Source organism: Homarus americanus, unplaced genomic scaffold (genome assembly GCF_018991925.1).
Source record: "Homarus americanus isolate GMGI-L3 unplaced genomic scaffold, GMGI_Hamer_2.0 scaffold19117, whole genome shotgun sequence".
NCBI lineage: Eukaryota > Metazoa > Arthropoda > Malacostraca > Decapoda > Nephropidae > Homarus > Homarus americanus.
In genome coordinates this window covers 936,449-961,629 of record NW_024754704.1, presented here as the reverse complement: position 1 = coordinate 961,629, position 25,181 = coordinate 936,449, and the positions used below count along the sequence as shown (strand labels likewise).

The following is a 25,181-nucleotide window of genomic DNA, read 5'->3' as shown; positions in this document are numbered from 1 at the left end:
AACATGGCGAGAATTAGTAAAGCTAATGGCTAGCCGACAGTTTGAGACGTCAGCCCTGTCCCGACCTCTGAGGTATTAATATTGCAGGAGAAGGTTGCCATAACTCAAAGACGAAGCATTTACACTACAAAAGCTTATCATTAGTAATTAGAAAATAATATACTGTACACACCTCTACAAAATCCTTGCCTGCTTACTGGTTCTAAGTGCCGGTGTTTTAGATCCACCATTCTGCTACTTGTCCACACATTACCCTCAGTACAGCAGATTGGTTCACCATTTTGTTTCTTGTTCATATTTACTCGAAGTTTGTCAAGAGTGCAGTCATGGTGATCAAGGAGTGTTGTTACAAGACAAGAGAGACTGCGTGATAACTCCTGATGCCAAACTCTAATAAGTTAGGAGATACTAATTTTTGTGTCATCGGTGATTGACTAACGCCCACTTACAGTATATTGTTGTCTGTATGGATAGAATGACTAAAGTTAAAGAATAATTTAGTCCAGTAAATAATTAAATTATTGATTGTTCAATACTTTGAGGTATTTTAATGTCTGACTTTGGCGGCCGTCTGATAGTTTCTTCACCGAACTATAAATCCCGTCATATTTGTACCTGGTGACATTAAAATACCACTGAATGGTTAAATAATTACAGGTCAATCGTTTGCTAAACCCTTCCAAATTGGCTCACATGGCGTCATAATAACACCTACGAATCCTGATTTTACAACACCTGGACCAACACTTCTAATCCGGATCTGAGGGCAACACAACAGTGACTGACTGACTGAGGCTCTTCATGTGTAGAGGAAGTGAACGACTGATACTGTTCACGTTAAATGACACTCTATTAAAACTTCTCCAGACATCATTATGCCTCCTATTGTGTTTACCGAGGTGCTGACGTTCTCCAGTGAAGATCCGGTCAGTAGAGTATAATGCATAGTCAGGACATGTTGCTGTTGGTCCTGGATAACGCGTATATCTCACTATTGTGTCCTGGGGTCAATTGACGGCCCCCAGGACAGGTGTGAGAAGGGTGTTATCCAGTGTGACCCTCTAAGTACTAAGGTTTCTTCCTGTACTAACACTGGTCGGCAGAATAACAGATTGTGCGGCTAGTAAGCTGATAAGATGGTGAAATTATAATTAAATACAGGTTTAGACCAAATCACTGTTCCTTAATTAACTATCTACTATGGAACATATCACCATAGACGATAAGAGATACTCTGTGGATATTTGTCTGGTTGGTTAGGTAGGTTTTCTTTTAGAATATTCCTCACTCTGGCCTTCTCATGATTTAAAAAAAAACACATTTATTTTCTGTTTCGATAAGGTCTATAGTTGGTAGTTAGGGAGCAATACTGGTACAGATCAATACCATAGAAAAGGTACATACAGTCCCTCAATACTTAAGAACAAGAGTCTGGTTAACCAACTACTTCAAGAAAAATATTTGTTTTAGAAAACTTATTTTCTTACTTAAAGAATAAAGCAATTAGAGGAATAACACACTTTTTATTCAGGTTTTGTCCCAAGTGTTTCTCATAAATAAAAGACACTGCCCTACACCTGCATGAGGACCCTTCTTTATTTACTTACGTCAGGAGGAGTCTGAACGTTCCATAGACCATAATAATGCTATTCAGTTTCATGTTAACTAAGAAACACCAGGAGCAGCATCAATAGCTTTAGAAAATTTTTGTAAAGACAATGATGATAAATTAATCTTTTTTATGGTAAGAATAATGATATTGTCCCTGAAAATGACATTTAATAATAATGATTTGCAGTGGCTTCCTAGCAGCAGCATTATCATCCTTTCCGTAATATTTCCAGATGTTGTTATGACTACCTGTACAGTACACTATACACTGTACAGTGTCAAGATTTATCTTAGCCAAGATGAACCAACAAAACCTACCGATCCAATGGTGGAAACACAGTACGGGTGTATTATTATTATGACAGTACAGTATTATATTGTTACTGTATTTTAGGTTTGGTTTGAAAGGAAGGAAGATCGGGCTCTGGGTTGGTTGATCGCTGTGAATCTCTTGTTAATAGAGATGCACAAACATGATATCGTTGTGAAGTAGGCAGGTGGCAGTGTCTTTACAGGAAAACCTCCACTTATTTTCCTTTAGTCTTGAGGTAAAAATTAATTTTTTCTGCAGAGATATTTTGTTAGCTGGCAGGATAACCCGGACCCTTGTTCTTACGTATTACCAGTAGATAACGATAATGAAGTATTGGATGAATTGTGTCTAATTTTGGTACAGCAACATCCACCAGCACTCATAAACTTTGCATGAATTTAATTTAATTCAGCATTTGTACCACATATCAGCCTACAGTACATGTACTAGCTATTCAGGCAGTTGGTCTGTTCTTTCTCTGTTTTGACCTTATTTGTCCACTGTTAGTACAGGAGGAAACTGGAGTATCCTGAGAAAACTTGCCATGTTTGTTTGGTCATTTCACTCTTCTCACTTAACCCAGGACACTGTTGTGAGAGGCATGTGCACTATGACATACTGTGCATATAATTCCATATAGTAACTTAAGGTACAGTATTAATGAAAGAGAGTATTGCACATTATCCAGTGATTTGAGGAAATTTTTATATAAATGATATTGCTAGTTGCATTAGAGTATTGCACTTGCTTCAAAGAGTCACTATTAAATTTCCTTTAATAGGGCAGTGCAGTATTGCACTTCATTAAATAGTTATGTACTATTAAAACCCAAATGATTGTCTTCAATTTTCAGAATCATCCAGCAGAAAACCTCATACGTGCTGACACATTTCGTAAGTGGAAGTGTGCTCCTGGGACAGCAGAGAAACAATCTTCAGTCACACTGAAGCTGGAAAAGTTGAGTTCTATCCAGTCCATCGACATCGGCAATGAAGGATCAGCATTTGTGGAGGTGTTGGCAGGCAGAGAAGGAGCTGCAGCTTTTCAGGTTGGTAGAACATGCAGGATTTTTAGCCTCTACCTGGACTGTAACCGGGGATAGTATAGTTATGAGCTTCAGCAGCTGTTTCCCAGATATGCTTGAATAAACTTTTTTATATAAGGTCATGTTTGGTAATTTACCCAGTTTAGAAATTATCAGTTAAATTTCTTTCCATGTTCTGAAACAGATACTGTTGCTTTCAAAGGAAATTATGCTGGGGCATAACAAAATATTTATTCATTATTCAAAATACTGTATACAGTAAACACTTCCATTTTTCATTATTGCGTGGTCAGAGTCCTTTATTTCACAATGTGAGTAATTTAAGGTGTTGTGAAATACAGTTGTATTGAAAGTGAAGTATCAAATGGTGATATATTAAGGGTCTGTTAGATAGAGGTACAATATAGACAATATAATTTGGTATTTTTTATATACTTTTTAGGTACTGCTTGTTGCTTCATCCTTTATGACTCCTATTGAGTCAAGAAATTGCAGCGACATGCACCGTGTCCGCATGTTTGGTCCTGATAAGCTGAACAAAAATGTGGCAACACAGAAGTGGGATCGCCTAAAAATTATTTGCACACAACCATTCAACAAGAATATGCAGTATGGCCTGTCCTTCATCACTGTTCGAGCCCCTGGAGATGTAAGTAGCTGCTGTACAGTACACACATTACACAGTATCTTTCTTGCTGAGATCTTTTTGTACCTTGATGTTTTTTGTTTATTTTTCTGTTAAGCTATTAAGTTGTATTAGATGTAAAATAAATAAGTTTAGGTGGCACAGTATCTATAGTAAGATGCCCATTCTCCTGATAGTAAAGCTTCTGGGAACCTGAAACAATGATACACTATTTTTATCCTCACCCTAGTTTTTTGTTCAGAAAAATTTTCAAATTTATTTTTTTTCATGAAACTATTTTATTCGTGTAATTGGTACATCTGATGTTTAAAAGTGTTTTGAAAGGGAGATCATTGGGCCTTTAACTAATGGACACCTTTTTTTATTTGGCTAATGGCAGACGATTTTATTCGGCACAGAGAGACACCTCGTACCCAATATCTATATTAATTTATTAAAAGTTATAGTTTTATGATATTAATATAAATCAATAATATATATGTACTGTATATAGTGTATACCAGTTACCATTACTAATTGCTTATATTATTTCTCAGGACCCCAAACCGTCCCCACCTAAAATGACCAGACTTGGAAGTTTCACGCTGAAGGACGAGGAGGAGGACGACAATATAAAAACTGGCGATTTATTTGCCCGAAGAAAAGAAAAGGAATCTTCTCCAGCCATATCTGGTTAGTTTCCGGAGGACTGGTGAGAACTGTTTTACTTGTCTATCATTTACTAGTGTCCTATTTGTTGATGTGACCCATATTTATATACTGTATGCTTGTGGAAATGCTGTCTACATACTTTATAGTACAATACTGTATTGTAAGTTTGTTGTATATTAACATTTTGGTTTCCATTCATTACAATAACTTTAGTTTTAGGTAACAGATTTTTCATATTTTTTGAGAATGTTAAATATTAGCAAAACACAGGTGGTGTTTACTTTGGACAATTTTGAAATTTATGGGCCCTTAAAATAAATCCCTTTCCCTGACCAACTGTGGACACATAATCCACTAGGCTGAGTCAAATTATATCACTTATGCTTGGACCAGAACACATTTGGTTAAGTATATCTAGGGGATGCAGTAACGTGTGTATCTCTCACCAATATGTCAAGGGTTCGAGTCCTGCTTGGCCCAGACACACGTGAGAAAGGTGTTATCCAGTGTGACCCTCACTACCAAACATCACAGGTTTTTGAGACTCCAATTACCTCCTGTACTAACACTGGCTAATAAGCTGATAAGTGGTGAAAATTATAAAAAAAAGTTCTTGCTGCACAGCACCATTGTGGGAAAGGACTTGCTAGTCTAAAAAATTAAGCTGTTGATAGTTGCACCTTTTGTACATAGTGAGTTCTTCAGCAAAGATTTAAAATGTTGTGTTAGAGCTTTGAGGGCTGGCAGTGATGGGTCACCAAAATATGTACAGTACAGTACATGGAGACTATTTAATGGGTGAAGTACCATACCAGACAGAGATGTACAGTACTGGACATTTTTGTATACCACACACAGGCGGATGTGTTTGACGTATACAAATATGTATCAGATGTTGACATTTTGTGGTCCATCATGACTCAGGTTGTTGCTAGATAAATAAAGGAGGTAGAGAAATATGTTATACATGTTACAGGTGCAGCAGGCATCCGAGCTGCATCAGCAGCTGCTCTAGCCTCTGTCTCGTCACCAGGAGCCAATAAGAGAAAAAGTCAGGACCCACCACCTGAGTCAGGATTCTACCAGTTGAAGAAAACAAAAGTTTCGGGTAAACAATTGGCTTATTTATTTACTGGTGTATATTTTCTTCAATTATCTTCCACTTTTATGTGTGATGAATCAAGAGAAAAACCAAAGATGTGATGGAAGTATTGAGAATGACTGATACTAGACAAGTGTAGAAAATGACAGTTAAGTCTTAAGAAAACAAGTAGAAATAATAAACAAATACATGTAGTTTAAGTGTGTGTGTGAGGTGGTGTTGAGTGGATGGGGTGGAGGATAAATGATTTATTGGAATTAATGTTTTTTATTTGATTTCTTTGAAATATTTTCTTTATCATTATCTACAGACCCAGATCCAACAAAGACTTCACCTGTGTCCAAACCTGCACGACCTCCCTCTGCCTCCACCCCTCACAGGAATGACCAGAGTTATGATAGAGAAAGAGATAAGGTTGGAGTAAATGGACGTAAAATTGAGAAACATGAAGTGAAACACAGACCTTCAGAGAGTGGTGAGAAAGAGAGAAAAGGAGAGAAACATAAGAGTAAGAACAGCAGTGTAGAAAAAACCCAAACTGCCACTACACCCAAACCAACAGCATCAGGACCAGTGCCACAGAAAGCTAAGAAGTCCAAGCCTTTCACTTCACTGATGGACGACATTTTGTTCGTGATGAGCGGTTATCAGAATCCACAGCGGTCACAACTGAGGGACATGATGTTAGACATGGGAGCCAGGTACCAGGGTGACTGGGACAAAAAATGCACCCACCTGATGTGAGTTTATGCTTACATTTCACTTGTAATATTTATCACAGTGTGCTCTCATTTTGTCTGTGCCTGAAAATATCTCCAACTCTCAAATAATGTAAATGATTTAAGGAGATTACAATACTGTATATTGTAGTGTGTGTATGGTATGTTACTTTTTGTCCTGGGTGGATTATGTGTAGAGCATGTTTAGACCTGCCATACATTCTGAGTTAGCATACTGTATAGAGATAATCACCGAGTGTTTATGGGCCGGAGTCATAGATATGCTTAAAAAAAATCTTAAATTTGTTGTGTAATAATGTCTCATGGGAGGATATATGTAAATAAGAAAATGACTTAATGTAGTTGGTTCTAAAGATAGTGTGTAGTGTTATTCCAGTACCTGACCTTATGAAATGGCTTAGCGTTAAATGCTTCTTTTCTTCTCTTTTTGATAGCCTGGGTAGAAGGGAGGAAGTTAAACATTAAACATTGGAGGTGTCACTTACAAGATTCCTAATGGATTGTCTGTCTTTGAATATGAAAAGTGTCATATTAGATGTTGTTTAGATTTTTAGAAAAACAACATTATTAACACGTGGTTTTAAGCAATTAGATACACACTGTCCCGAATTCCTGTGCCCAATATTTTATTACTTACCGATACAGTACATGTACTATATTGTACTATTTTCACATTCTGTAATTATGGTACAGTACTTTCAAATTAATGCAAAATTAATTTAAGTTACTTTAAGCAGTATTCTATATTTTTTTTAAATTTGCAGTTGTGCCTTCACTAACACTCCAAAGTACCAACAAGTGAAGGGCCGTGGTAAAATTGTCTCGGCCAAGTGGATCACCGACTGCCACAAGAATAAGATTAGATACCCCTGTAAAAGGTACCCTCCTGTTTTATGCTTCATGTAAACTGAGCTAAAATACTGTAAAGAATTGTAGCTTTCATGAAGACTTTACGTACTGTTAATGATAGTTCAAGTGAAAATATATTGTACTCTCCAAGAAAGATATACTCTACTGTACAATACTTCGTATGATATTGTCAGTACCGAGGAAATACAGCAAGTCGCTGATTTATGTTGGGGAATATTTTTATATTTTATGCCACAATGAAATTAAGAAAATTCATACCACACACTGTACCAGAAACAATGTCATGTAGCACCGTTACCAACAGCTGAGCATTCAAACCTGTGAACCCCAGCCACTGACTCTACCTCAGTGAGATAACATTGAATAATATTCACTGAGAGTATTTTTGTGCTATACTTTAAAAAGCCCCTTAACTATGAGTGGAAAACTTACTCCAAGTACTGTTACACTTACTGTGGTACAAAGATGCAGTTTCAATTTTATTTTGAGGAGTGCCTATGTAGTGTTCATTTAATTGTCTGTTTAGGTATTTCTTTTGACTTCTGAACTAATTTGTTAAACTTTTATCAAATATTTAATTAAGTGAAGTTTAAGTTGTCCAAAAATTTGGCCCTGAAATGCACCCCCAATTATATCACTAAATCTCTGGGAAAATATTCCCTATTAACGTCAGTCCTATTTACATTGCAATTTCTAGGATCATGCCCTTATATAAATCGAGGACTTGCTACACCTTTAACTACAGTACTGTATATATTCAAGAAAATTGTACTTCAAATAATATTAAACACATGCACTAGTGCCATAATATTATACTGTACAGTATGTTGTACCATCAGGTACTCTCTGGAAAAGGGGCGTGATCAGGCTGAGAGTGAAGAGGAAGTCTGGGCGGAAGAACTTTTGCCTAAAGAATCCAAACCAGTTGTAAAACCAGCCGCTCCTTCACCTATCCCAGGAGCTACTGCCACCCCAGGTTCGTATCAGCATTTTCTCATGTACTGGACATTATTTCTTGCTGTACTATACTGTATGTACAGTCACCCAAAAAAGTCCTGTCGCGAACCACGATTCAGACTCGTGAACCCGAAGCAGTAGACACTGATACATTATTCTGTCCATAAATGCTTCGGATTCAAGAGTCTGAATCTCGGGGTTCATGGTTCGCGACAGGACTTTTTTGGGTGACTGTACAAGATAGCAACCACATTTATTGTAGTTATTTTTGCATTTCAGAACTTGATGATGATACTGACTCAGATGACAATGAAGATACAGATGATGAAATTGAAAGGTGAGTTACTGTTTGTGATTTTTTAAGAGTGACGCCTTTTGTCTCTGTTGCACCAATGGAGAGATGCGGTCATACCGGTCTGTCTGTCTGGCCATCTCTCTGTGCATCTTGTGAAATTAATTACTGTATATGAATAAACAGAGATTGACTTTGATTAAACTTATCTGGTAGTTGATGCAATTTAAAATATTTTAAATGAGCTCATCAATCAGTATTTTTCCCTGTATGTTTTGGTGGTACGGCCCTTTCTGTATCCCCAATGATGACGGTCCTTGGACACTTATGGTCAACTTTTTTAAACATTTTCAACCTGTAGTCCTGAGGTCCAGAGGTGTCATGATAGATACAGTGTGTTCCTGTCATCTCTTAGTAACTTTAGTGTTACTCTTCGACCTGAGACAAGTCCACATAGTCTACCACCAGAAATTAATAAATTGTTGATAAAAGATGGCAGCAGTGTACAGTATCTCTAGAGTATACCAACTGTGGCGGCTGCAATGCAAATTACATATAATATTACATGATAAACTTACTATTTAATTTAATATTATAGGGTTCTTGCAAGACAGAAGAAGAATGAAGCAGAATCAACCTCTAAGAAGGCAGACTCATCAGAAAATAACACAAGGCCAGATACCCAAAAAAGAATAGTAGAGAAAGACACGAAACTGCCTCCTCAAGTAAATATAAGGAAAAACAAAACTACATCTCAGGCAGTAAAAACAAATGAAGGTTTGAGAACAGATAAAGACACACACGTGGCAAATGGAGCTACAGTGAGCAGTGATGACGAGGTGTACGATGATGACACGGATGTAGATGAAGCAAACATTAAGTACCTGGTATGTATCATGTAATGTATGTTTAGTATACAGTATATGTATGTATGCATGTATCATATGAATGTATGTATTATGTGTATGAATGTATGTATTATGTGTATGAATGTATGTATGTTCATTATAGAAGTTACAAGAATTGATGCTTGTATATTTGTGAAGTTGAAAGTCATTCAGAATCAGGGAAACACTTCTATGCCAGAACAGGAACCTAACATTATTGCTTGATTCCTCACATGAGTGTATAGTACAGTACTTCCAGCACAAATCAAATAGGTTATGCTTCTACAATGAGAAATAAATATGACAGGAGAATGACATTCCCCTTCCCCCTCCTGGTAAATGAAATAAACTCGACAGGTAAGTGGAACATTGATAAGATTTCAGTAAAGCAATTCAACCTTTTGACCCTTCATTATTTCCCTTATGGACAGTTGTCACGTAATGTTGGACTGTTTGCTATATACTCTAGGTTACCAAATTAAATGTAATATTTTGATGTTGCAAACAAATAAGAAACTGCTGTACTGTACTGTATTATTATCTGGTAGTCTCACTGTTCTAGTCTCTCCAACAGAAACCCCCAGACACCTCAGCTTTGCCACTACCCAGCCTTGGAGATTTCCTTAAGGGAAAATATTTTTATATTTATGGAAAGTTAGCAGAAGAGAAAAAGCAGTTGTTGCGACGTTATATTATTGCTTTTAAAGGGTAAGATGATGATGATGATGGTTTTGTTTATTTTTTCTAGTTATCGATGTTTTAATATCAAATAAGGAGTTTTCAGATATTTTAATGGTTGGTCTTAGCTTAATTTTGAAACTACTCTACAGTAATTGTTATTGCTTTACTATTTGTAAAAAACATTGTCTGTCCTATATGTAATTTCATTTGCTTTAAAAAATTTAAAAACTTCTTCGGTTAACAAAAGTTCAACAACTTCCAACTTTGTTCAGTATTTCGTACACTCAAGTAAATTACACGAGCTGGCAGGAATCATCCAGGAGGCAAAATTAGCATGTGTTAATGGTAAGAAGTCAGGTAAACCTAGGGTGAGAATGTCGACCAATGTATCTCATTCACACTGCTGCAACTGTGCCAAAATTACTGTAATTTAAATGTAATTAGTTAGGGTTAATTTTTTTTTAACATATTTCACATAAATTGTATTGTTCTTCATTTAAAAACAATAAATTCATGAGCAAAGATTGGTTTTTTTTGGGGGATTAAATAGGAAAGTCAGAAGTGATGTTATATACAGGATGTTGGAATTTACTACTAATGACGTTCCCCCCCCCTCCCACTTTCAGAGTGCCTTAACACATTAATTTTTACAACTAAGCTAACACTTTACTTTTTTTTCCATAACATTTCTATTACATGCTGTACCTCTTCATTGTTTAAAGTTTCTGTGATTATATTTCACATTTTGTCATTCTTACAGGCAATTTTCGGGGGTAGTGTTCTGGGATGTATTTTCAAGGGTGACGTCTCGTACCATATGTAACATAAAACGGCGTGACATGATTCAATATTTCACAATAATTCCCGGGCCCATCCTCGTGATATATTTACCTGCAACAGGATTAAATCACGATTGTTTTAGTTTACTGTTTTTTTTTATTTTTCTCTCTCAGGAGTTCCAGCTATTACTGTATACAACTGTATTCCATTTCAGAGAGTTAGAGGATTACATGAGTGAAAAAGTGCAAATTGTCATTACCGAAGACAGATGGGACAAGAACTTTGATGAGGTTAGTATTCATCAGTTTTTATATATTCTCTGCCATTTTTATTTATAAGTGAGGCTAATGTTTTTGTATAGAGTATTGATTACTTAGAAGTGAAAAACATTAAGTAGTGAGTAATTAGCATTAGAAAATGTAATTAAAATATTTGAGATATCATTTGGGCAAGTAATTATAGAGATATCAAGTATCAGACAACAGATCCTTAATCAGCATGTTCTGGAGTACATATATTGAGATACTGAACAAAATCGGTGATCTCAAGATTATGGCTAAAAACCCCTTTTCTCTCGGAGCCCAACCATAAAGAAAAGCAGTCGACAGTTACGTATACTGAAAAATGGCAACTTGGCTTCCTTATAATTAAGATTTGAGATGTGTGTAGCTGCTGTAAGAAAACTTATAAATCATTAAAACTATTTGTAAGACATAAAAACTTATTAAAATCAAGAAAAAAGGCAGTGATTAAAAAAAATGATTTAAATGGTTTAAATTGGCCACCCCTGAAGAACTTTAATGGCTGGTGATTGAGGTAAAGTCTACAGGAAACACTGTGAAGTTAACAGGTTGTACCAACAGTGTAGACTCCTAATTTGAAGTAAGTACTGTACCAGTAGTCTCATGTCTTTAGTGAAAATTTCACTTCTTTTTTCTAGGCTCTGAATGACAACCCTAACCTGCAGTTTGTCAAACCTGTGTGGATATGGCGCTGTTGTGACAAGCAGAAACTTGTTCCTTATCAGCCATATTTGGTGGTGCCAGCAGAGTAAAACATTTTTGTGGTGACCATTTAATAGTTAGGGTGATAGTGACAGTTAATGTACAAACCTTTGAAATGTGTATGTATGGAAACTATTGCAGTGTTAATTACCTCAGGTCCTGGTAGCTTTGGCAGACATGATGATTATTTACAAGTTCTTATTGATTAATTATTACAGGACTATACTGTACATGTTGTTTGTAATGCAGGTCTGAGTCTCCTTTGATTGTTCCAATAAAAGATCCTTTTAAAATGCAACAAATGTTTCAAAATTGTTAAGAAATGTTTCTTTATTTATTGTGTGCATGAGAAGACAAAGGAGTTGTTCTTCTGAATATTGTATGGAAACAAAAATTTTTCATCTGGAAAATTTAAACTTAATTTTCAGTACCACACTTGGTATCTGCCGTAAGGTTGGATGAAAGTTAATTTATGTTCAAGACAGGAAGGCTGTAAATATACAGGTAACCCACTATTTTTTATGTACCTGTATTTTGCAATACATATAATGTAGGGAAAAATATTAACTGTATTTACAAAAGATTTATCAAGAGCCCATGTCATACTGCACAGTTTGCCTGATGCCGTTTCATTCTTGGTTTACACAATATGTTACCGGTACGTGGAGCTTACCATTGTCTCTGGTAATTACAGATGTACTGTACAGTATTTATATTTTTTACTGTTGTCACCAAAGTGTTTGAAAAGATATTGAACTCGGCCAAAAAAGTGAACAAAAGGTATAGACAGGATGACGGCAGAAATAGCTAATGGTTGTTGACTCTGCTCAAGATATTTATGGCACTTAATGCAATTAGTATTTTTTTTTTTTAAACTCCAAATGATTAATATATTTTAGGACATACAATAAAGAGTTGATAAGGAGTGGGACAGTTGTTGAGGAGTGATAGGTACAGTTTACTTGGGCTCTGGACCCACCAGAAGTAATACTTGATATGTGAACAACCTTTTCCATTACCAAAAGTTAATACCCAATACAGTATTCAATGTACCCATCACCCATGTGAGCTTGTGGGTTAGCTGTCTTGCACAAGGCAGTAAAGAACACACACTTGTGGTATTAAAAGAAGAAAAAAAAAACCCACCAGCAATTTTCCATGCTTGCTTGGGTTACCCTTGATTACCTGATGGCAGCTCTCCAAGCTGTATGGTCTCTTAAAGACCCATGTCATTCTTGCCCTACCCCTAGGTCCCCTCCCCATTTACACTCTTGACCCATTTGGTCTCCTCCATTCTCTCCACTTAACTAAACAATCTCGGCCTACTTCTGCACAAAACCTCACCAATGCTCTCGATATTAAGCTACCCTCCTAACAGGCTTTCCTGTCTCTAAATGTCACATTACACATCCATCTCACCATTGTCACTTTAGTATCTGTATATCACCCTCTTTAACTGCCCAAACATGATATGTCTCACACTGGTTGCATAAATCTTTCCTCTCAAGTAGAGAGAAGGCCCTCTTGTTGTCAATAAAGGTAACAGCTTCATAAACTTCTTCAACAGGGTCTTTGAAGGTGACCATAGATAGACTGTTGACTCAGGAAAAATTATTACTGCCACACCACTTGACAACCACAATCTTTAGTAAGGTACTGCAAGCATTGTACAGCCAACCATAATAACTATACTGTACAGTATTTCTCCCCCATATTGTACACGTTTCTTCTCAATGTTAATTCTCATTCTAAAGCTTGAGTGTATGTAAGGGTTTACTGTTTAAACTTTTTACATTATTTAGTATTCAATGTTTTGCCCCATGGCCCCTCATAGTACCAAGCAGTTTGCTATTGAGTGGTTATTACATTTCACAAAGTCCAAACCATTTCTGTTCTGTAAACTACTTTGTTATGTTGGTTGTTCCTTATTGCCTAAATTATGTCTTCAAAGTACAAAGATGGATGAATTATATCAACGTCAGTGTTATTTCATTAAGTTTGGTAGTTTTATCAGAAAAGGTTTCTACTTAGGGTCACTGTAAAGTAAAGATAGTTTTAAGGAATGTGTACCCTCTTTTATATGTAGCTAAATGTACTGCACAGTTCATGGTAAATTTTACCTGTTGAATATATTTATATGCAGTACAGTACTGTACTGTATGTAGATTTCAAGAAATATCAACTTGTACATTATTTAAAATACAAGAAAAGAAGTCATCCTTGTTATTTAATGTCTTTATGCATGGAAGTGAGATGTGATGATAAAGATGTTCAACAAAGGTGAAAATGAAAGAGAGGAAGTTTTAGAATACAGTATTGAAAAGAAGAACAAGTGGAACACTACTGTACCGAGAACATTAATAAATACCAGTAGGTTAAAATGGTATTTCTTTTTTCTACAACAATTAAATAATTTTATGAAATCTAGGGAGACGTTTTGAAGACGGTGTTGCGTGTCCAAAAACCAAATTGTACGATACATATTACACACGACTGTATAAATAATACTGTCTGGATTTTAATGTTGGAAATACCTTATTAGGTATAAACATACATATAATTACCCTCAGCCCTCCTTTCCTGGGCAATAATATCATTAGGTTGAGCCCACATGGACTGGAGTCATTAATTAACACCAATTACTCAAAAATTTAAATTATGAACCCAGATCCTTCATCAGCATGTGAACGAGTACAGTACCTTTTTACGAAATGTGAACAAAATCCAGTGGTGTACCCAGAAATTTGCCAGGTAGTGGGCAGGTGAACTTTGAATGAAACTTACTACTGAGGTATTGTACAGTAATGTATATGTATTGTTGAAATACAAAATGAATTTTTATTTATTTCCTTCTCATTTATCTTCTTATTGTTAAAAATGGTTCATGTGGAATAATTTACTAACTCGAGGGGGATCGACCACCCCCGTTGTGCTCCCCCTTTGGTATGCCTATGTATTTGCTTTCTTCATCTTTAGGCAGTGAAATTAATACATATGGTTATGAAGTCAAATGTTATTATTTTCTGTATAATGTATTATACTGTACTATAGAATATGAAATCACATTGTTTAAGTACCAGGACAATACATGGACAAAACAATCCTATTATGAAGGTTTTCATTCATTACACATACATTCCAAGCATCAATACCTTAATCTTATTCATTTCTTGGTGTAAACTTCATGATACTCGGCAATAGAAAAGTACAGAAAAAAATGAAAATTATACCTGGAAGCAAATCTACATGAGGGTACAGTATCTATTTGGTAATATTCCTACCCAGCTAATTGCATGGTCACAGTAAAATGGGCCCTAGTCCTTAAGTTCCCCATTAGAATTGGGTGCCTATCCTTATGGTTAGGTTAGGTTGGAGCCTATTAGGAATGGAACCCATCTGACCAATCATGTTTAACAAATAGTCAAGTATTATGTAAGTAAACCCACTTTGTACATGAGTAATACTTATCATCTGTTATTAAAAAATTTCCAGTGAAAATGACTGATACAAAATTCACATATCAAAGGCACAATCGTCAAAACAAATAATTCTCAGAAATATCATAAAGCAAAAATTATGGTACAGTATAGTATAGCAGACATTGTGTTCACATCTGTTGTGAATCACATTAAGGCTCTGAAAATCTTTGAAGCAAAAAAAATTTCACAAGGGCATCAATGGTAAGTGATACAAGCAGGGAGAGGCTAACAGACTCACACTATGCATACTAACGTGATTAAGAATATCAGTGCCACATTGTAAGGGTACACTTCAAATTCATAAGACAATACCTCAAGCTATTATGTAAAGGATGTCTCTTCAAACCATAAATCTACAGATAACATACATTCTTTTTGCATCTGCAAGCTCTTCCACTACAAGGCAGGGTGGTCAGGGTCAGGAACACCTCTCATTCATTCATTCTTAAGAGCCACACATTTCCATACAAACTTTGAAAAGATATAGGCCCGTTCTCTATATGTTATTCAGTGTAAGAATGAACTGGAATTATTACTTCCATTTTTAAACTCTGACACTCACCAAAGAGATTTCTCTAATCTACAAATAAAAGTTTTCTTAGTCAAAAGAACAATTTTAAAATCAATTTTGTCAGTTACATCGACCTGGAACTTTACAATAAAAAACTTGATCCAAAAAGATACATGACCAACCCTACTTCTGTATAAAATAATTTGGACACCAAAGATAAAATACAGAAATGCATTGAACACAGACCTCAAGACAACAGAAACATCACCAAGAACCTGATTCTCAAAGTTCTGATACGATGAATATTTAACATCAGCTAAAGTGCAAAAATACTGTACTGTATTGTAACTTTACCGTTGTTCATTATGGAAATGTCAAATAGCCCCGCCCTCTATCTCTCATCTTGGTTTGTGATTGGCTAGTCAGAAAACAATGAAGTGATGTAAATGTACGTATTGATTAAAATGTATGTTTTGGTTCCAGTTACAGATAATATTCACTGTATGAACTAACTACATCAGGATCCTAGGTGAGTAACCCATCAAGGGAATACTGTAGTTCAGTTGTACAATAATGTTAAAAAAAATATAAAAAGACTTCCTTCACTCTTACCACACTACAACATAACCCAAAATATCCTGTACTGTAAGTCATCACAGTGGATTACTTGTTGATGAATCTTTAAAACTGAAATACATACTGTACTTATCTCAAGGCAGACTGACGAGAAAGAAAGAAAAAAAATAAAATTACTTACCAACTTCACGAGACATATTGGCATCTGATTAAAATGTTTATAACAACAACACATTTCACCTCCAGGGTAATATCATTGTTCCATGTAAAAAATATATATATATAATAATAAAAATAATAAATTTTACATAGTCACTAACCTGGTTGGTATCAGCCTGTTTCCAGATGTTCCATTTGTGTATTTGCTCTTCACTACCATTATGCTACAGGTGTAAACCCTCATATCCAGGACCCATGGGACGAAGACTAAACTGGTATTGAGGATTTGCTGGCTTCCTGGGTCATAGGTCATTGTACCCTGGGCCTAGGAGGAGACTGTCAAGACTTGTTTACACACACACACACACACTTAGTCTAATGTTGGTTTTACTTCTTAAATAACAAAATATGGAAAACATCACTGTAAACACACTAACTTATAAACACACATTAACTATACTGTAGTCTATTTGGAAGCTGGGAGTTGCTAGAGTTGAAAGGTTTGTTTACATCCCAGCAAGTCAGGGGACATCTGCTAGAAGTACAGAGTTTATATTTATTGTCTGAATGAATATATACAGTAGCTTTGTTTATCGGTTTTTATATTCATTTGTTTTGATGAAATATTGTTATTATTTCACATAGCTTTTGAAATTAATATTAGTGAAATTAAACTAAAGAGGCAAGGTAACTTATGCCAAATGCTACCTGCTCTCTATGGGTCATCTATTGAATATATCTTTTAAATTTACACTACAGTACTTACAAACAATTCTGTTTTCTTTATTTTCTTATTTAAGATGTAAAACAAACATTCAACCAGGTCTGTTGAGTGGATGCAAAACTTGACTTGGCAAAGGAAGAAAACTTAAGGAAAAAATGGGTCTTTCAACAACCTCTGATTTTATGAGACTAGGTTTAAAGAATCTGTACCTGACATAAAGCATCTCAAAACAACAATAAAATTTCCCAGCATGTACCTAGTGGTTAAAAAATTTCCCAATATTGCAAACACTTCCCTCTTTTCCAAAAGTAGTGACCCTAATGCCTCTCACCCTGCATATTAGACGTGGAAATTAGGTACAGTACCACTCCCACGACCAACATAATCTTTATCACTATCAGCAAAAATTCCTCTATGTCCGTAAGATTTGATTCACTGATAAGGAAAGATCTTACGTAAGACAAACAATGTCATTCACACTCTAGCTTATTCATAATGTCTCATACCCTAATAACAATACTTATTGTCAATATTCACCAAATTTACTTCCAAAATCATTAAATACAGTACATCTGCAAACCATAAAATTTTCAAAATCCTGTACTGTACTGTATAAATGACCTCAAACAATCTCTATATGACTTAATTATCAAATGTTGCACCAAATATAATTTTTTAATATAAAATCAACCCAAATTACCTAGCATTCCACTCCAATACTTTTAAGTTCTCCTTAATTACAGGTACCAAGTTTCTTCAAAATTATCAATTAATAAATGCCAAAAGAACTCTTGCATTTTCTCTGCTTTTACACAATATAGAAAACCTTTGCAATTTTGGACTAGTCGGGGAAACTCAATCCCAAATTTTTAATTTTCTGAAACTGGAGAGACTTCCTGAGAGAAAATGGTGTTAATTAAGTGATAACACTTGTCTCACACCCACCCCTTTGCACAAGTAACCATCTAATGCCCTGTTTTCTACAGCATTTAAAAAAAACAAAAAAGAACAAAAACAAATGTAACACCTATACTGCACGCAGTATACAAACCTTACTTTTGCCACTCGAGGTCAAGGCAAAAGCATATACTGTACAGTGCAGTATCAGCATTTACAAGGAATTTAACACAACTACTCTACATAAAGCTGGCTTTATCATTTTTGTCTATTCTGAGATGCTTTCTGCTAGAGCACTAAAAGTTTTACAAAAATAAAAGTAAAGAAAGATAAATACAAACTATGGCTGAGCAGAGAACACACATGGATGTGTTAAGAAAACAAGTGTGCACAAGGGAATGGAGTAAATATAGATGCATTTGTGTAGGCAGGCCGAAGGAGCACACAATCACTTCACTTACAGCAGTCTATCATTTTCAGAAGTGTTTCCCACTAAAAGGAAGCTACTACTAGAGCACTAAGTGTTAAACTAAAATAAGTCTACCTCGTACAAACTGTGGTTGTGCAGAGATGACATAAAGTGTTGAAAGAGGAAGTGTAAAGTACATGGTTACATGCTACTCATAAGACAATTCAACAAATGGGCCACCAAAGTTTTGTATGAATTTAATATTTTAAAACTTTTCCAAATTTCAGTACAGCACTGTACAGTACTTTTACTTGATGGCCTAAGTGTAAAAAAAAAATTAAGTCCAAAATTGCGAGAGTTTACTGCACCTGCCAATTTGTATTTTTCAAAATGTCATCTTTCAAAACAATAATTCTACATGCAACATTAGCAGTGCTCCCTAATGACCTCAGATTAGCATCAAAGCCACTCTGATTCACTTTCCGTGCCACATGTTCTCTCCAGACGACCATCAAGTCCACTTACTATTTATCCTTCTTGTCCTCAAGACTTAACTTTCAACAGATGGAAAAATTCCTCCAAAACATCCAACAGCATCTAGATATTGCAGATATTCGGGAAGAGATTTACAATTTATGTAAATTATGATGTACAGAACAAAGAAATACATTAATTTGTATAAAGGTACATCAAGGTACATATTTAACACCAGGAAGCTGCATGTCACAAAAAACATTCTCTGATTTATCATTCCATTCAGTGATGAGGTTCCCTTATTTTCTTCAAAATCATTAATAATTCTTCACTTCCAAAGATAATAACCTCATTAACAAATCAGCAAAGATAATATAATGTAACCAATATTCTACAATAAACTGAAAGTCTGTTTAAGTAGATATCATTTTCATATATACATGATACACAACCATTCATTACACTCCAGTACTAATTTCTCAGAGCTGCAAGCCGTCTAGTGAGCACATCTTCCTGGTCAGCTGTACGTTCACCAGCAGTAGAACTAAGTGTTGCTGTGGGCACATCCTGGGCATTGACTTGATCCATAACCTCCAGACCGGCCTCATCTGCCACCTGCTGGATAAGGGCATCCACAGCCTCTTTTGGAGTGGAAAGTGTTGTGGCAGCTCCCATGCTGTCTTCCAGCACCTGTTCGTGAATAAAAGGAATCATCATCATCATAATTTTTCAACCATTCTTTATGCTTACATGGGTTAGGCATGATTACTTGATGGCATGCTGGATAAAAGAAAATGTTCTATAAAACCTATTAGGTACTGATTTAAGCTTTTCTAATTAAGTTTTACTGACACTAGCTCATCATGGTAATTTTACCAAATAAAGATTACCTTTCCTTTTGAGCACCAAAAGCATATATCTTGTAAAGTGCATTTTTTACCAAAAAACAGTAGTCTTTTTCACCCAAGATAAACTGAACACTTTAATTAAAATTATTCATACACACACATATTGGACTGCCTACCACCATAAGGGTCAGATGTACATCTTCGGCGTCCTACAAAGGATTGTCGGGGGTTGCCTGTAACCCCCATTCCCATACTTAAAGAACAATGTTTAAAATCCCACTATATCATAGCCAAAGTCCTTATATACTGTACATCTAAAATCACTTAATCTAAGACAAAAGAAGAAATAGAATGACAAAATACTGTACAGTAAATGAGAGTAAAAAAAGAAGTCATTTGGAAAATAAAATACTGTAAATTTAAAGCTTAACGCCATTCGTATCAGCGAGTGTTCGTAAGTCAGACGTTCGTAAGTCGGGGACCCCCTGTACAGTATTTTGAATTGAAATCTTTTGTTACACAGTGTCTTGTAAAAAGATACATACCGATGTTCTCACGTCCAAGTCCTCAAATTGTGTTTCAAACTTATCCATGATTGAGGAAACCTTTTGTAAGTCCATGGCATTGAGGGCCTGATCCAAAGCCTTCACCACAGAGCCCATATTCTTGGTGACTCCCTTCATAGCCATTGCTGACTGAATCCTAAATAACAGGAATAAAGGACCTGTGTTGAAATCAATATTATAATGAAGAGAAGGAACATGGTATTCAATCTTTCCAGAGATATGAATTAAACAATGCAAGATTTATCAATTACGGACTGTCATAAAGCAACTTTATGTTTCTTATCATTATAAAATGTCACACAATCCCTGGACTTCTAGAATATCATTGATGCAAAGACTAAACTTCCCCATGGAAATGCTTAAATAAAGACTGACTGAAAGTGTACAGTTTTGTTTATGAGTTCAAAGAGCAGACTGTTACAGGACAAAACTGAAAGTAAGGTGGAGGTGTCCCATGATTTTTCAAAGTAAGATCATTGTTCTTGATAAACAATACATATATAATGTATCTTGTCGTCACATATTTCAACTACAAAACTCTTATAAAATTATATATCACAAATTAGATACCCCAAAAATCAATACCTTGACTCTACAGCATCTATCTTTGATGCCATCCGTAAGTAAGAGAGTGATTCATTCTTCTTCCTAATTGAATTTTCAGCATAAATTTTGGCACCTTCAACGTTTCCCTGTTGCAGAGCTTTCTTGATTTTTCCTTCTTGAATCTGAAAAAATATTATATTCCAGGCAAACATAAAAAGGAGGTCATACAAGTATGTGGTGAAGGTCATTACTCTGACGGACCAAATTAGGGAATGGACACCCAAGAAGCACCAAATTTAATGAAGACCAAGACAGCATGGTGGTGGTGAGCAGTTTATGGGGATGAATATACTGTACTGTACTACTGATGGGTGATGAAAAGTTGTGTGGAGTGACAGGAATAAATCACACAGACATCTTGGCCTTATTGTGGAATACAGGAGACATCCATTACAGGAAAAACCTTATTTTAGTAGCTGTTTTGAAGCTTGTAAGAAGACATTTCCCAGAGGATTTGGTGAGTCTATATATGATTTTCAAGATTAAATCATTCATAAACCCTTAAGAGGGATCTGTAACTAGCTTAGATAGATTAGGTTTGGTCAATGGAGTGCATGGGGGGTGAAAATTAAAGTTTACAGTCCAGTATTCTATGATTGAACCCGTGAAACATTAGTGACATGGGCAGTTCCATGGGTTTATTTTTTATTTTTTTATTATAATTTTTATTTATTGTTATAATTTTTTATAAATTTTTATGAATTATTATCATAATTATTATGGGTATTATTATTGTTATTATTATTATATTTTTGCCCCCCAGGCCCTCATGTGGGTCAGCGACCTGTGCCGGGGTGGGCTAATTCCCGGGGAAAAGAAAAGAAAAAAAGATGCATGTTAACCCACAGTAGGACACAGACTTTGCCTATGTTTGGAAAATGCACTTGTTGGGATTTAAAACCAGGAGAATCTTTAACCTTATACCTTGACAAGTTGTACAGTATATTATATAATCCACTTGTAATGTTGAACTTACATGTACTGTATTGACACAATTTTGATTTATTTTTCCAGTTTTGAAGGATTGATTGATCCCTTCACTGTATATCAATAATGTGGTACTGTGTGAGGGTTATACTATTCTCTTCTACGAGTCTCAAAAAACTGATGCATCTCATCTCAATCTGGGCTGATGGGTGTGGTAAGGTGGCGATGACTGGCATGTGTCCTCTGAGTCATCCTAGCTAAATAACGGGACTGTCTAAGAACAAAGAATGCCTCCCAAATGACAGACACCATGTATGTACAGTATATATAATTAGATGTCTAGCTACAAGCTCCATCTGAAAAAGGGATTTCTAGATCAATGCTTTAATTTTGAAAACCTACAATTGGCTTTCATGAATCTTCCATAAGATTATTGGTGTATCCATGATAGGATTCAAGTTAATCAGTCTAAGAATGGACAAAAACAATTACTGATGATGAATAACAAATGAACAGTCTTCCTTCTGGTTGTTGATAATCTTTTTACAGCAACAAATTCTGATAAAACATTTATAGCTCAATAAATCATATTAGTTTAGTGTCACATTTATTCAGTGTTTCTTCCCTATGTTTACATAACATCCTGCACTCTTTAATTTTCACCTGCAAATATATCAGAGCTATTGTACCCTGTCCACTGAGGGGAAACCTTACCGTACACTCCTGGATACCTGTCTCCAACCCCCCACAAATCAATACAACTGATAGCATCAGTCAGTATCAATTTACATCTTCTCATTATTATATACTATGTAAACTTGACGTGTTCATTAGCATAATAAGATTTAGTACAGTACAACATTTAATCCTCGTCATTACCTCAACACATTTAATACTGCAGAAAATTTCAACCATGTTTTAATATACTCTACTCTACTGTATCCTATAACATTTTCAGAACAAAACTTAAACCTTGTCTTAACATAAACCAATTCAGTATTAAACTTCAAAACTGTCTGATTCAACAAACATTCCATATAATATCCCTATACTGTACTGTACTGTACTATCTTAATCAACAAACATTCAATATAACACATCAACAGCGTCTTCATAAGCTTCATAATAAAAAAATGTTTCCGTTCTTACCTTCTGGTCCTTCTCTGCCTTCTTGGAGAGTCTTTCCATTTGTTTGCCACAGAACTTCAACTGGAACATGCAGTCTGAAATACCAAATAATAATTACTATTGTATCACTACTGTACAGTACAGTATATGAGGAAACGATGCCAGTAACTGAAGGAAAAATCATGACTTACATGAATTATTATTCATTTTTTCTTGCTACACCGCCAAATTTTCATTCTTTAGTTTAAAATGAACACAGCGGTGAAGATCAAATAAAAAGATTCCAATAAATGGGCTACCCTTTTCCATACACTACTATGCTAAATCATTTCAGAATGCGTAGTCAGTAGAATTAGTTGGCCAACCTACTGCAGTAATTTCACTGACTTCACCTTCTGAAATAATTTTGTGTAGTAGTTATGATCCTTCACACCTTGACGAGCCCAGAGCAGTACAGGAATGTTCTTTGCTGCCCGATCCTTTTCCTATACAGCACTCAGATTGTACAATTGGTTACATTTGGGTAATTCCTTGCTCCGTCGGTACATGCACGCGATCTATTAACTCAGATTAAAGTAAGTTTTCCAATTTTTTGTGACTTTCTGACACCAAATACTAGTCGAGAAGTGATTGGCAGTCCGATTTATTCATGTAGGACCATTATTTGACTTCATTCCGGCTATATTTGGCTACATTTGGGTAATTAGTCGGACTGGGAAAGCTGCAATTCCTCCAAACTTTTATTGGTATTTAAAAGGTAAGAAAGAAGTTTTCTTCTATGAAGTTTACCTGATATGGAGCCGTTATCCTGGACCTCTCTCCTTCAGTATTACTTCATGTTTAAATAAAATACATTTCCCAAGAGTGTGGAGCTAGTGTGAACTTTACCCTAAATTCTATGATATTCCAACCATGGTTGTATTATCCCTCTTCACATATGACAGAACACAAGCTGACACTATTGTTATAAATGAACATATGAACAAAGAACATGAGGATCCCAGACAGTATCACAAAAAAAGTCAAGGGATTCTCACTCTTGCTCATCTTCAGGTCGACATTCTTACACAAAAAAAAAGACAAAGATATATCCAGTTGTTTGTGATTAATCTAAAAGTGATCACATCAACTCACCCTGCATCTTCTTGTCAGAGTTCCCACCAAACCACGACATAGTGTTACACAGTTAAGTCACTACCTGGCTTTACTTTGTCAATGAGTCACGATCACAAATTCTTTCCTCCAAGGCCACAACAAATGTACAATAAACTCCAGTATCCTCTACCTCAGAAATCTTTATATACTATTTAATTCTAACACTGAAAGAGTTTAAGATTACAGTAAAGGAATCCAATAGCTTCTCTGTAAGTTAAGGACTTTTTATCATTTATGGTGTCAAAAATCACAGCGGGAAATTCAAAAGAACTAACCCTGGTGAGGGAAACATTAGGGTTAAATGATAATAATTTAAGGACTTTCATGTGAGTAAGATATTTCTGAATTGTCTATTATCCTAAAGGTAATGCTGTAAATTATAAAAGTACTAACCCTAGTGTGAAAAAGGGGTTAAATCTATCCATGAACCAGAATTTATAATCACAGAAAACCACCAAATAGAGGACAGACTTTAGTAAAACAACAACGTATATATATATGTGCTACTTTTTTACCAAAACAATAATAGATCGATGATTGTTCGTTACAAGTTCATCATCCAGTAAAATTAAAGAAGACAAAAGTTATTTTGATGAGAGGACGAAAGTTTGATTAATTTGAGGTTATTTTAATTAAAGTCGCTAAACAGATTCCCATCGGTTCACCATACACGTATACCTACAACTAACTTTACTAATCCTCTTTACCACTGTATTTTCAAAGGAAATTTATAGAAAACAAAACAATAAAGTTCATAGGAAAGTAACAAAGAACAAACCAACAGCTAGGACGGTTGATAAGTGGAGAAATGATAAAAAATATCAATAATAGATAGGACATGGGGACATGGAAGGACACGGCTGGTTGTAAAGTGATCAAGGGGGCGTATAGTGTCACGTGACTCTCCCTTCCCTCCTTCCTACCTCCATTCCTTCTCCCGCCCCCTTTTCCCTCCATTCCTCCTTCATATCTACCATCTCTCTTTCCCTCTCTCTCCTCTCACCTCTCTTTCTATCCTTTTCACTCTTAATATTTTTTCCTCCCTTCCTCTTTATCCACTCTCCCTCCACACCCTGTATCCCCCATTTCCTTCCCTTCCTCACCATCCCTCTTCCCACCCCACGTACTCCTACCTTCGCGCGT

At 35.6% G+C, this 25,181-nt stretch overlaps 2 protein-coding genes across 5 annotated transcripts; one reads left to right on the top strand and one right to left on the bottom strand.

Moving 5' to 3' along the window:
- Positions 1–336: 336 nt before the first annotated feature.
- On the top strand, positions 337–14,686 carry LOC121856040 (DNA repair protein XRCC1-like). 3 transcript variants are annotated; one of them, XM_042351307.1, is made up of 14 exons: positions 337–397; positions 658–926; positions 2,778–2,972; positions 3,412–3,618; positions 4,152–4,287; positions 5,243–5,374; positions 5,679–6,108; positions 6,873–6,986; positions 7,818–7,954; positions 8,215–8,272; positions 8,826–9,114; positions 9,677–9,822; positions 10,790–10,865; positions 11,516–14,686. In XM_042351307.1, the coding sequence occupies exons 2-14, from the start codon at positions 876–878 to the stop codon at positions 11,627–11,629; spliced, it is 2,085 nt and encodes a 694-aa protein (XP_042207241.1). In that variant the 5' UTR covers positions 337–397; positions 658–875; the 3' UTR covers positions 11,630–14,686. The 3 variants fall into 3 exon arrangements, with proteins under 3 accessions (XP_042207241.1, XP_042207242.1, XP_042207243.1); XM_042351308.1 differs by having other exon boundaries at positions 341–397; positions 9,689–9,822; XM_042351309.1 differs by lacking the exons at positions 337–397; positions 658–926 and adding an exon at positions 2,401–2,573.
- Positions 14,578–24,172, bottom strand: LOC121856041 (charged multivesicular body protein 1a-like). Of its 2 annotated transcripts, XR_006086876.1 has the most exons (6): positions 24,018–24,172; positions 22,905–22,978; positions 20,808–20,950; positions 20,202–20,358; positions 16,466–19,498; positions 14,578–16,289 (listed from the first exon to the last, which is right to left on the bottom strand). XR_006086876.1 is itself a non-coding variant. In XM_042351310.1 (5 exons), exons 1-5 carry the CDS (start codon positions 24,055–24,057, stop codon positions 19,280–19,282), a joined length of 633 nt encoding a protein of 210 aa, XP_042207244.1. In that variant the 5' UTR covers positions 24,058–24,172; the 3' UTR covers positions 14,578–19,279. The 2 variants fall into 2 exon arrangements, 1 of the variants encoding a protein (XP_042207244.1); XM_042351310.1 differs by having other exon boundaries at positions 14,578–19,498.
- Between the last annotated feature and the right edge of the window lie 1,009 nt (positions 24,173–25,181).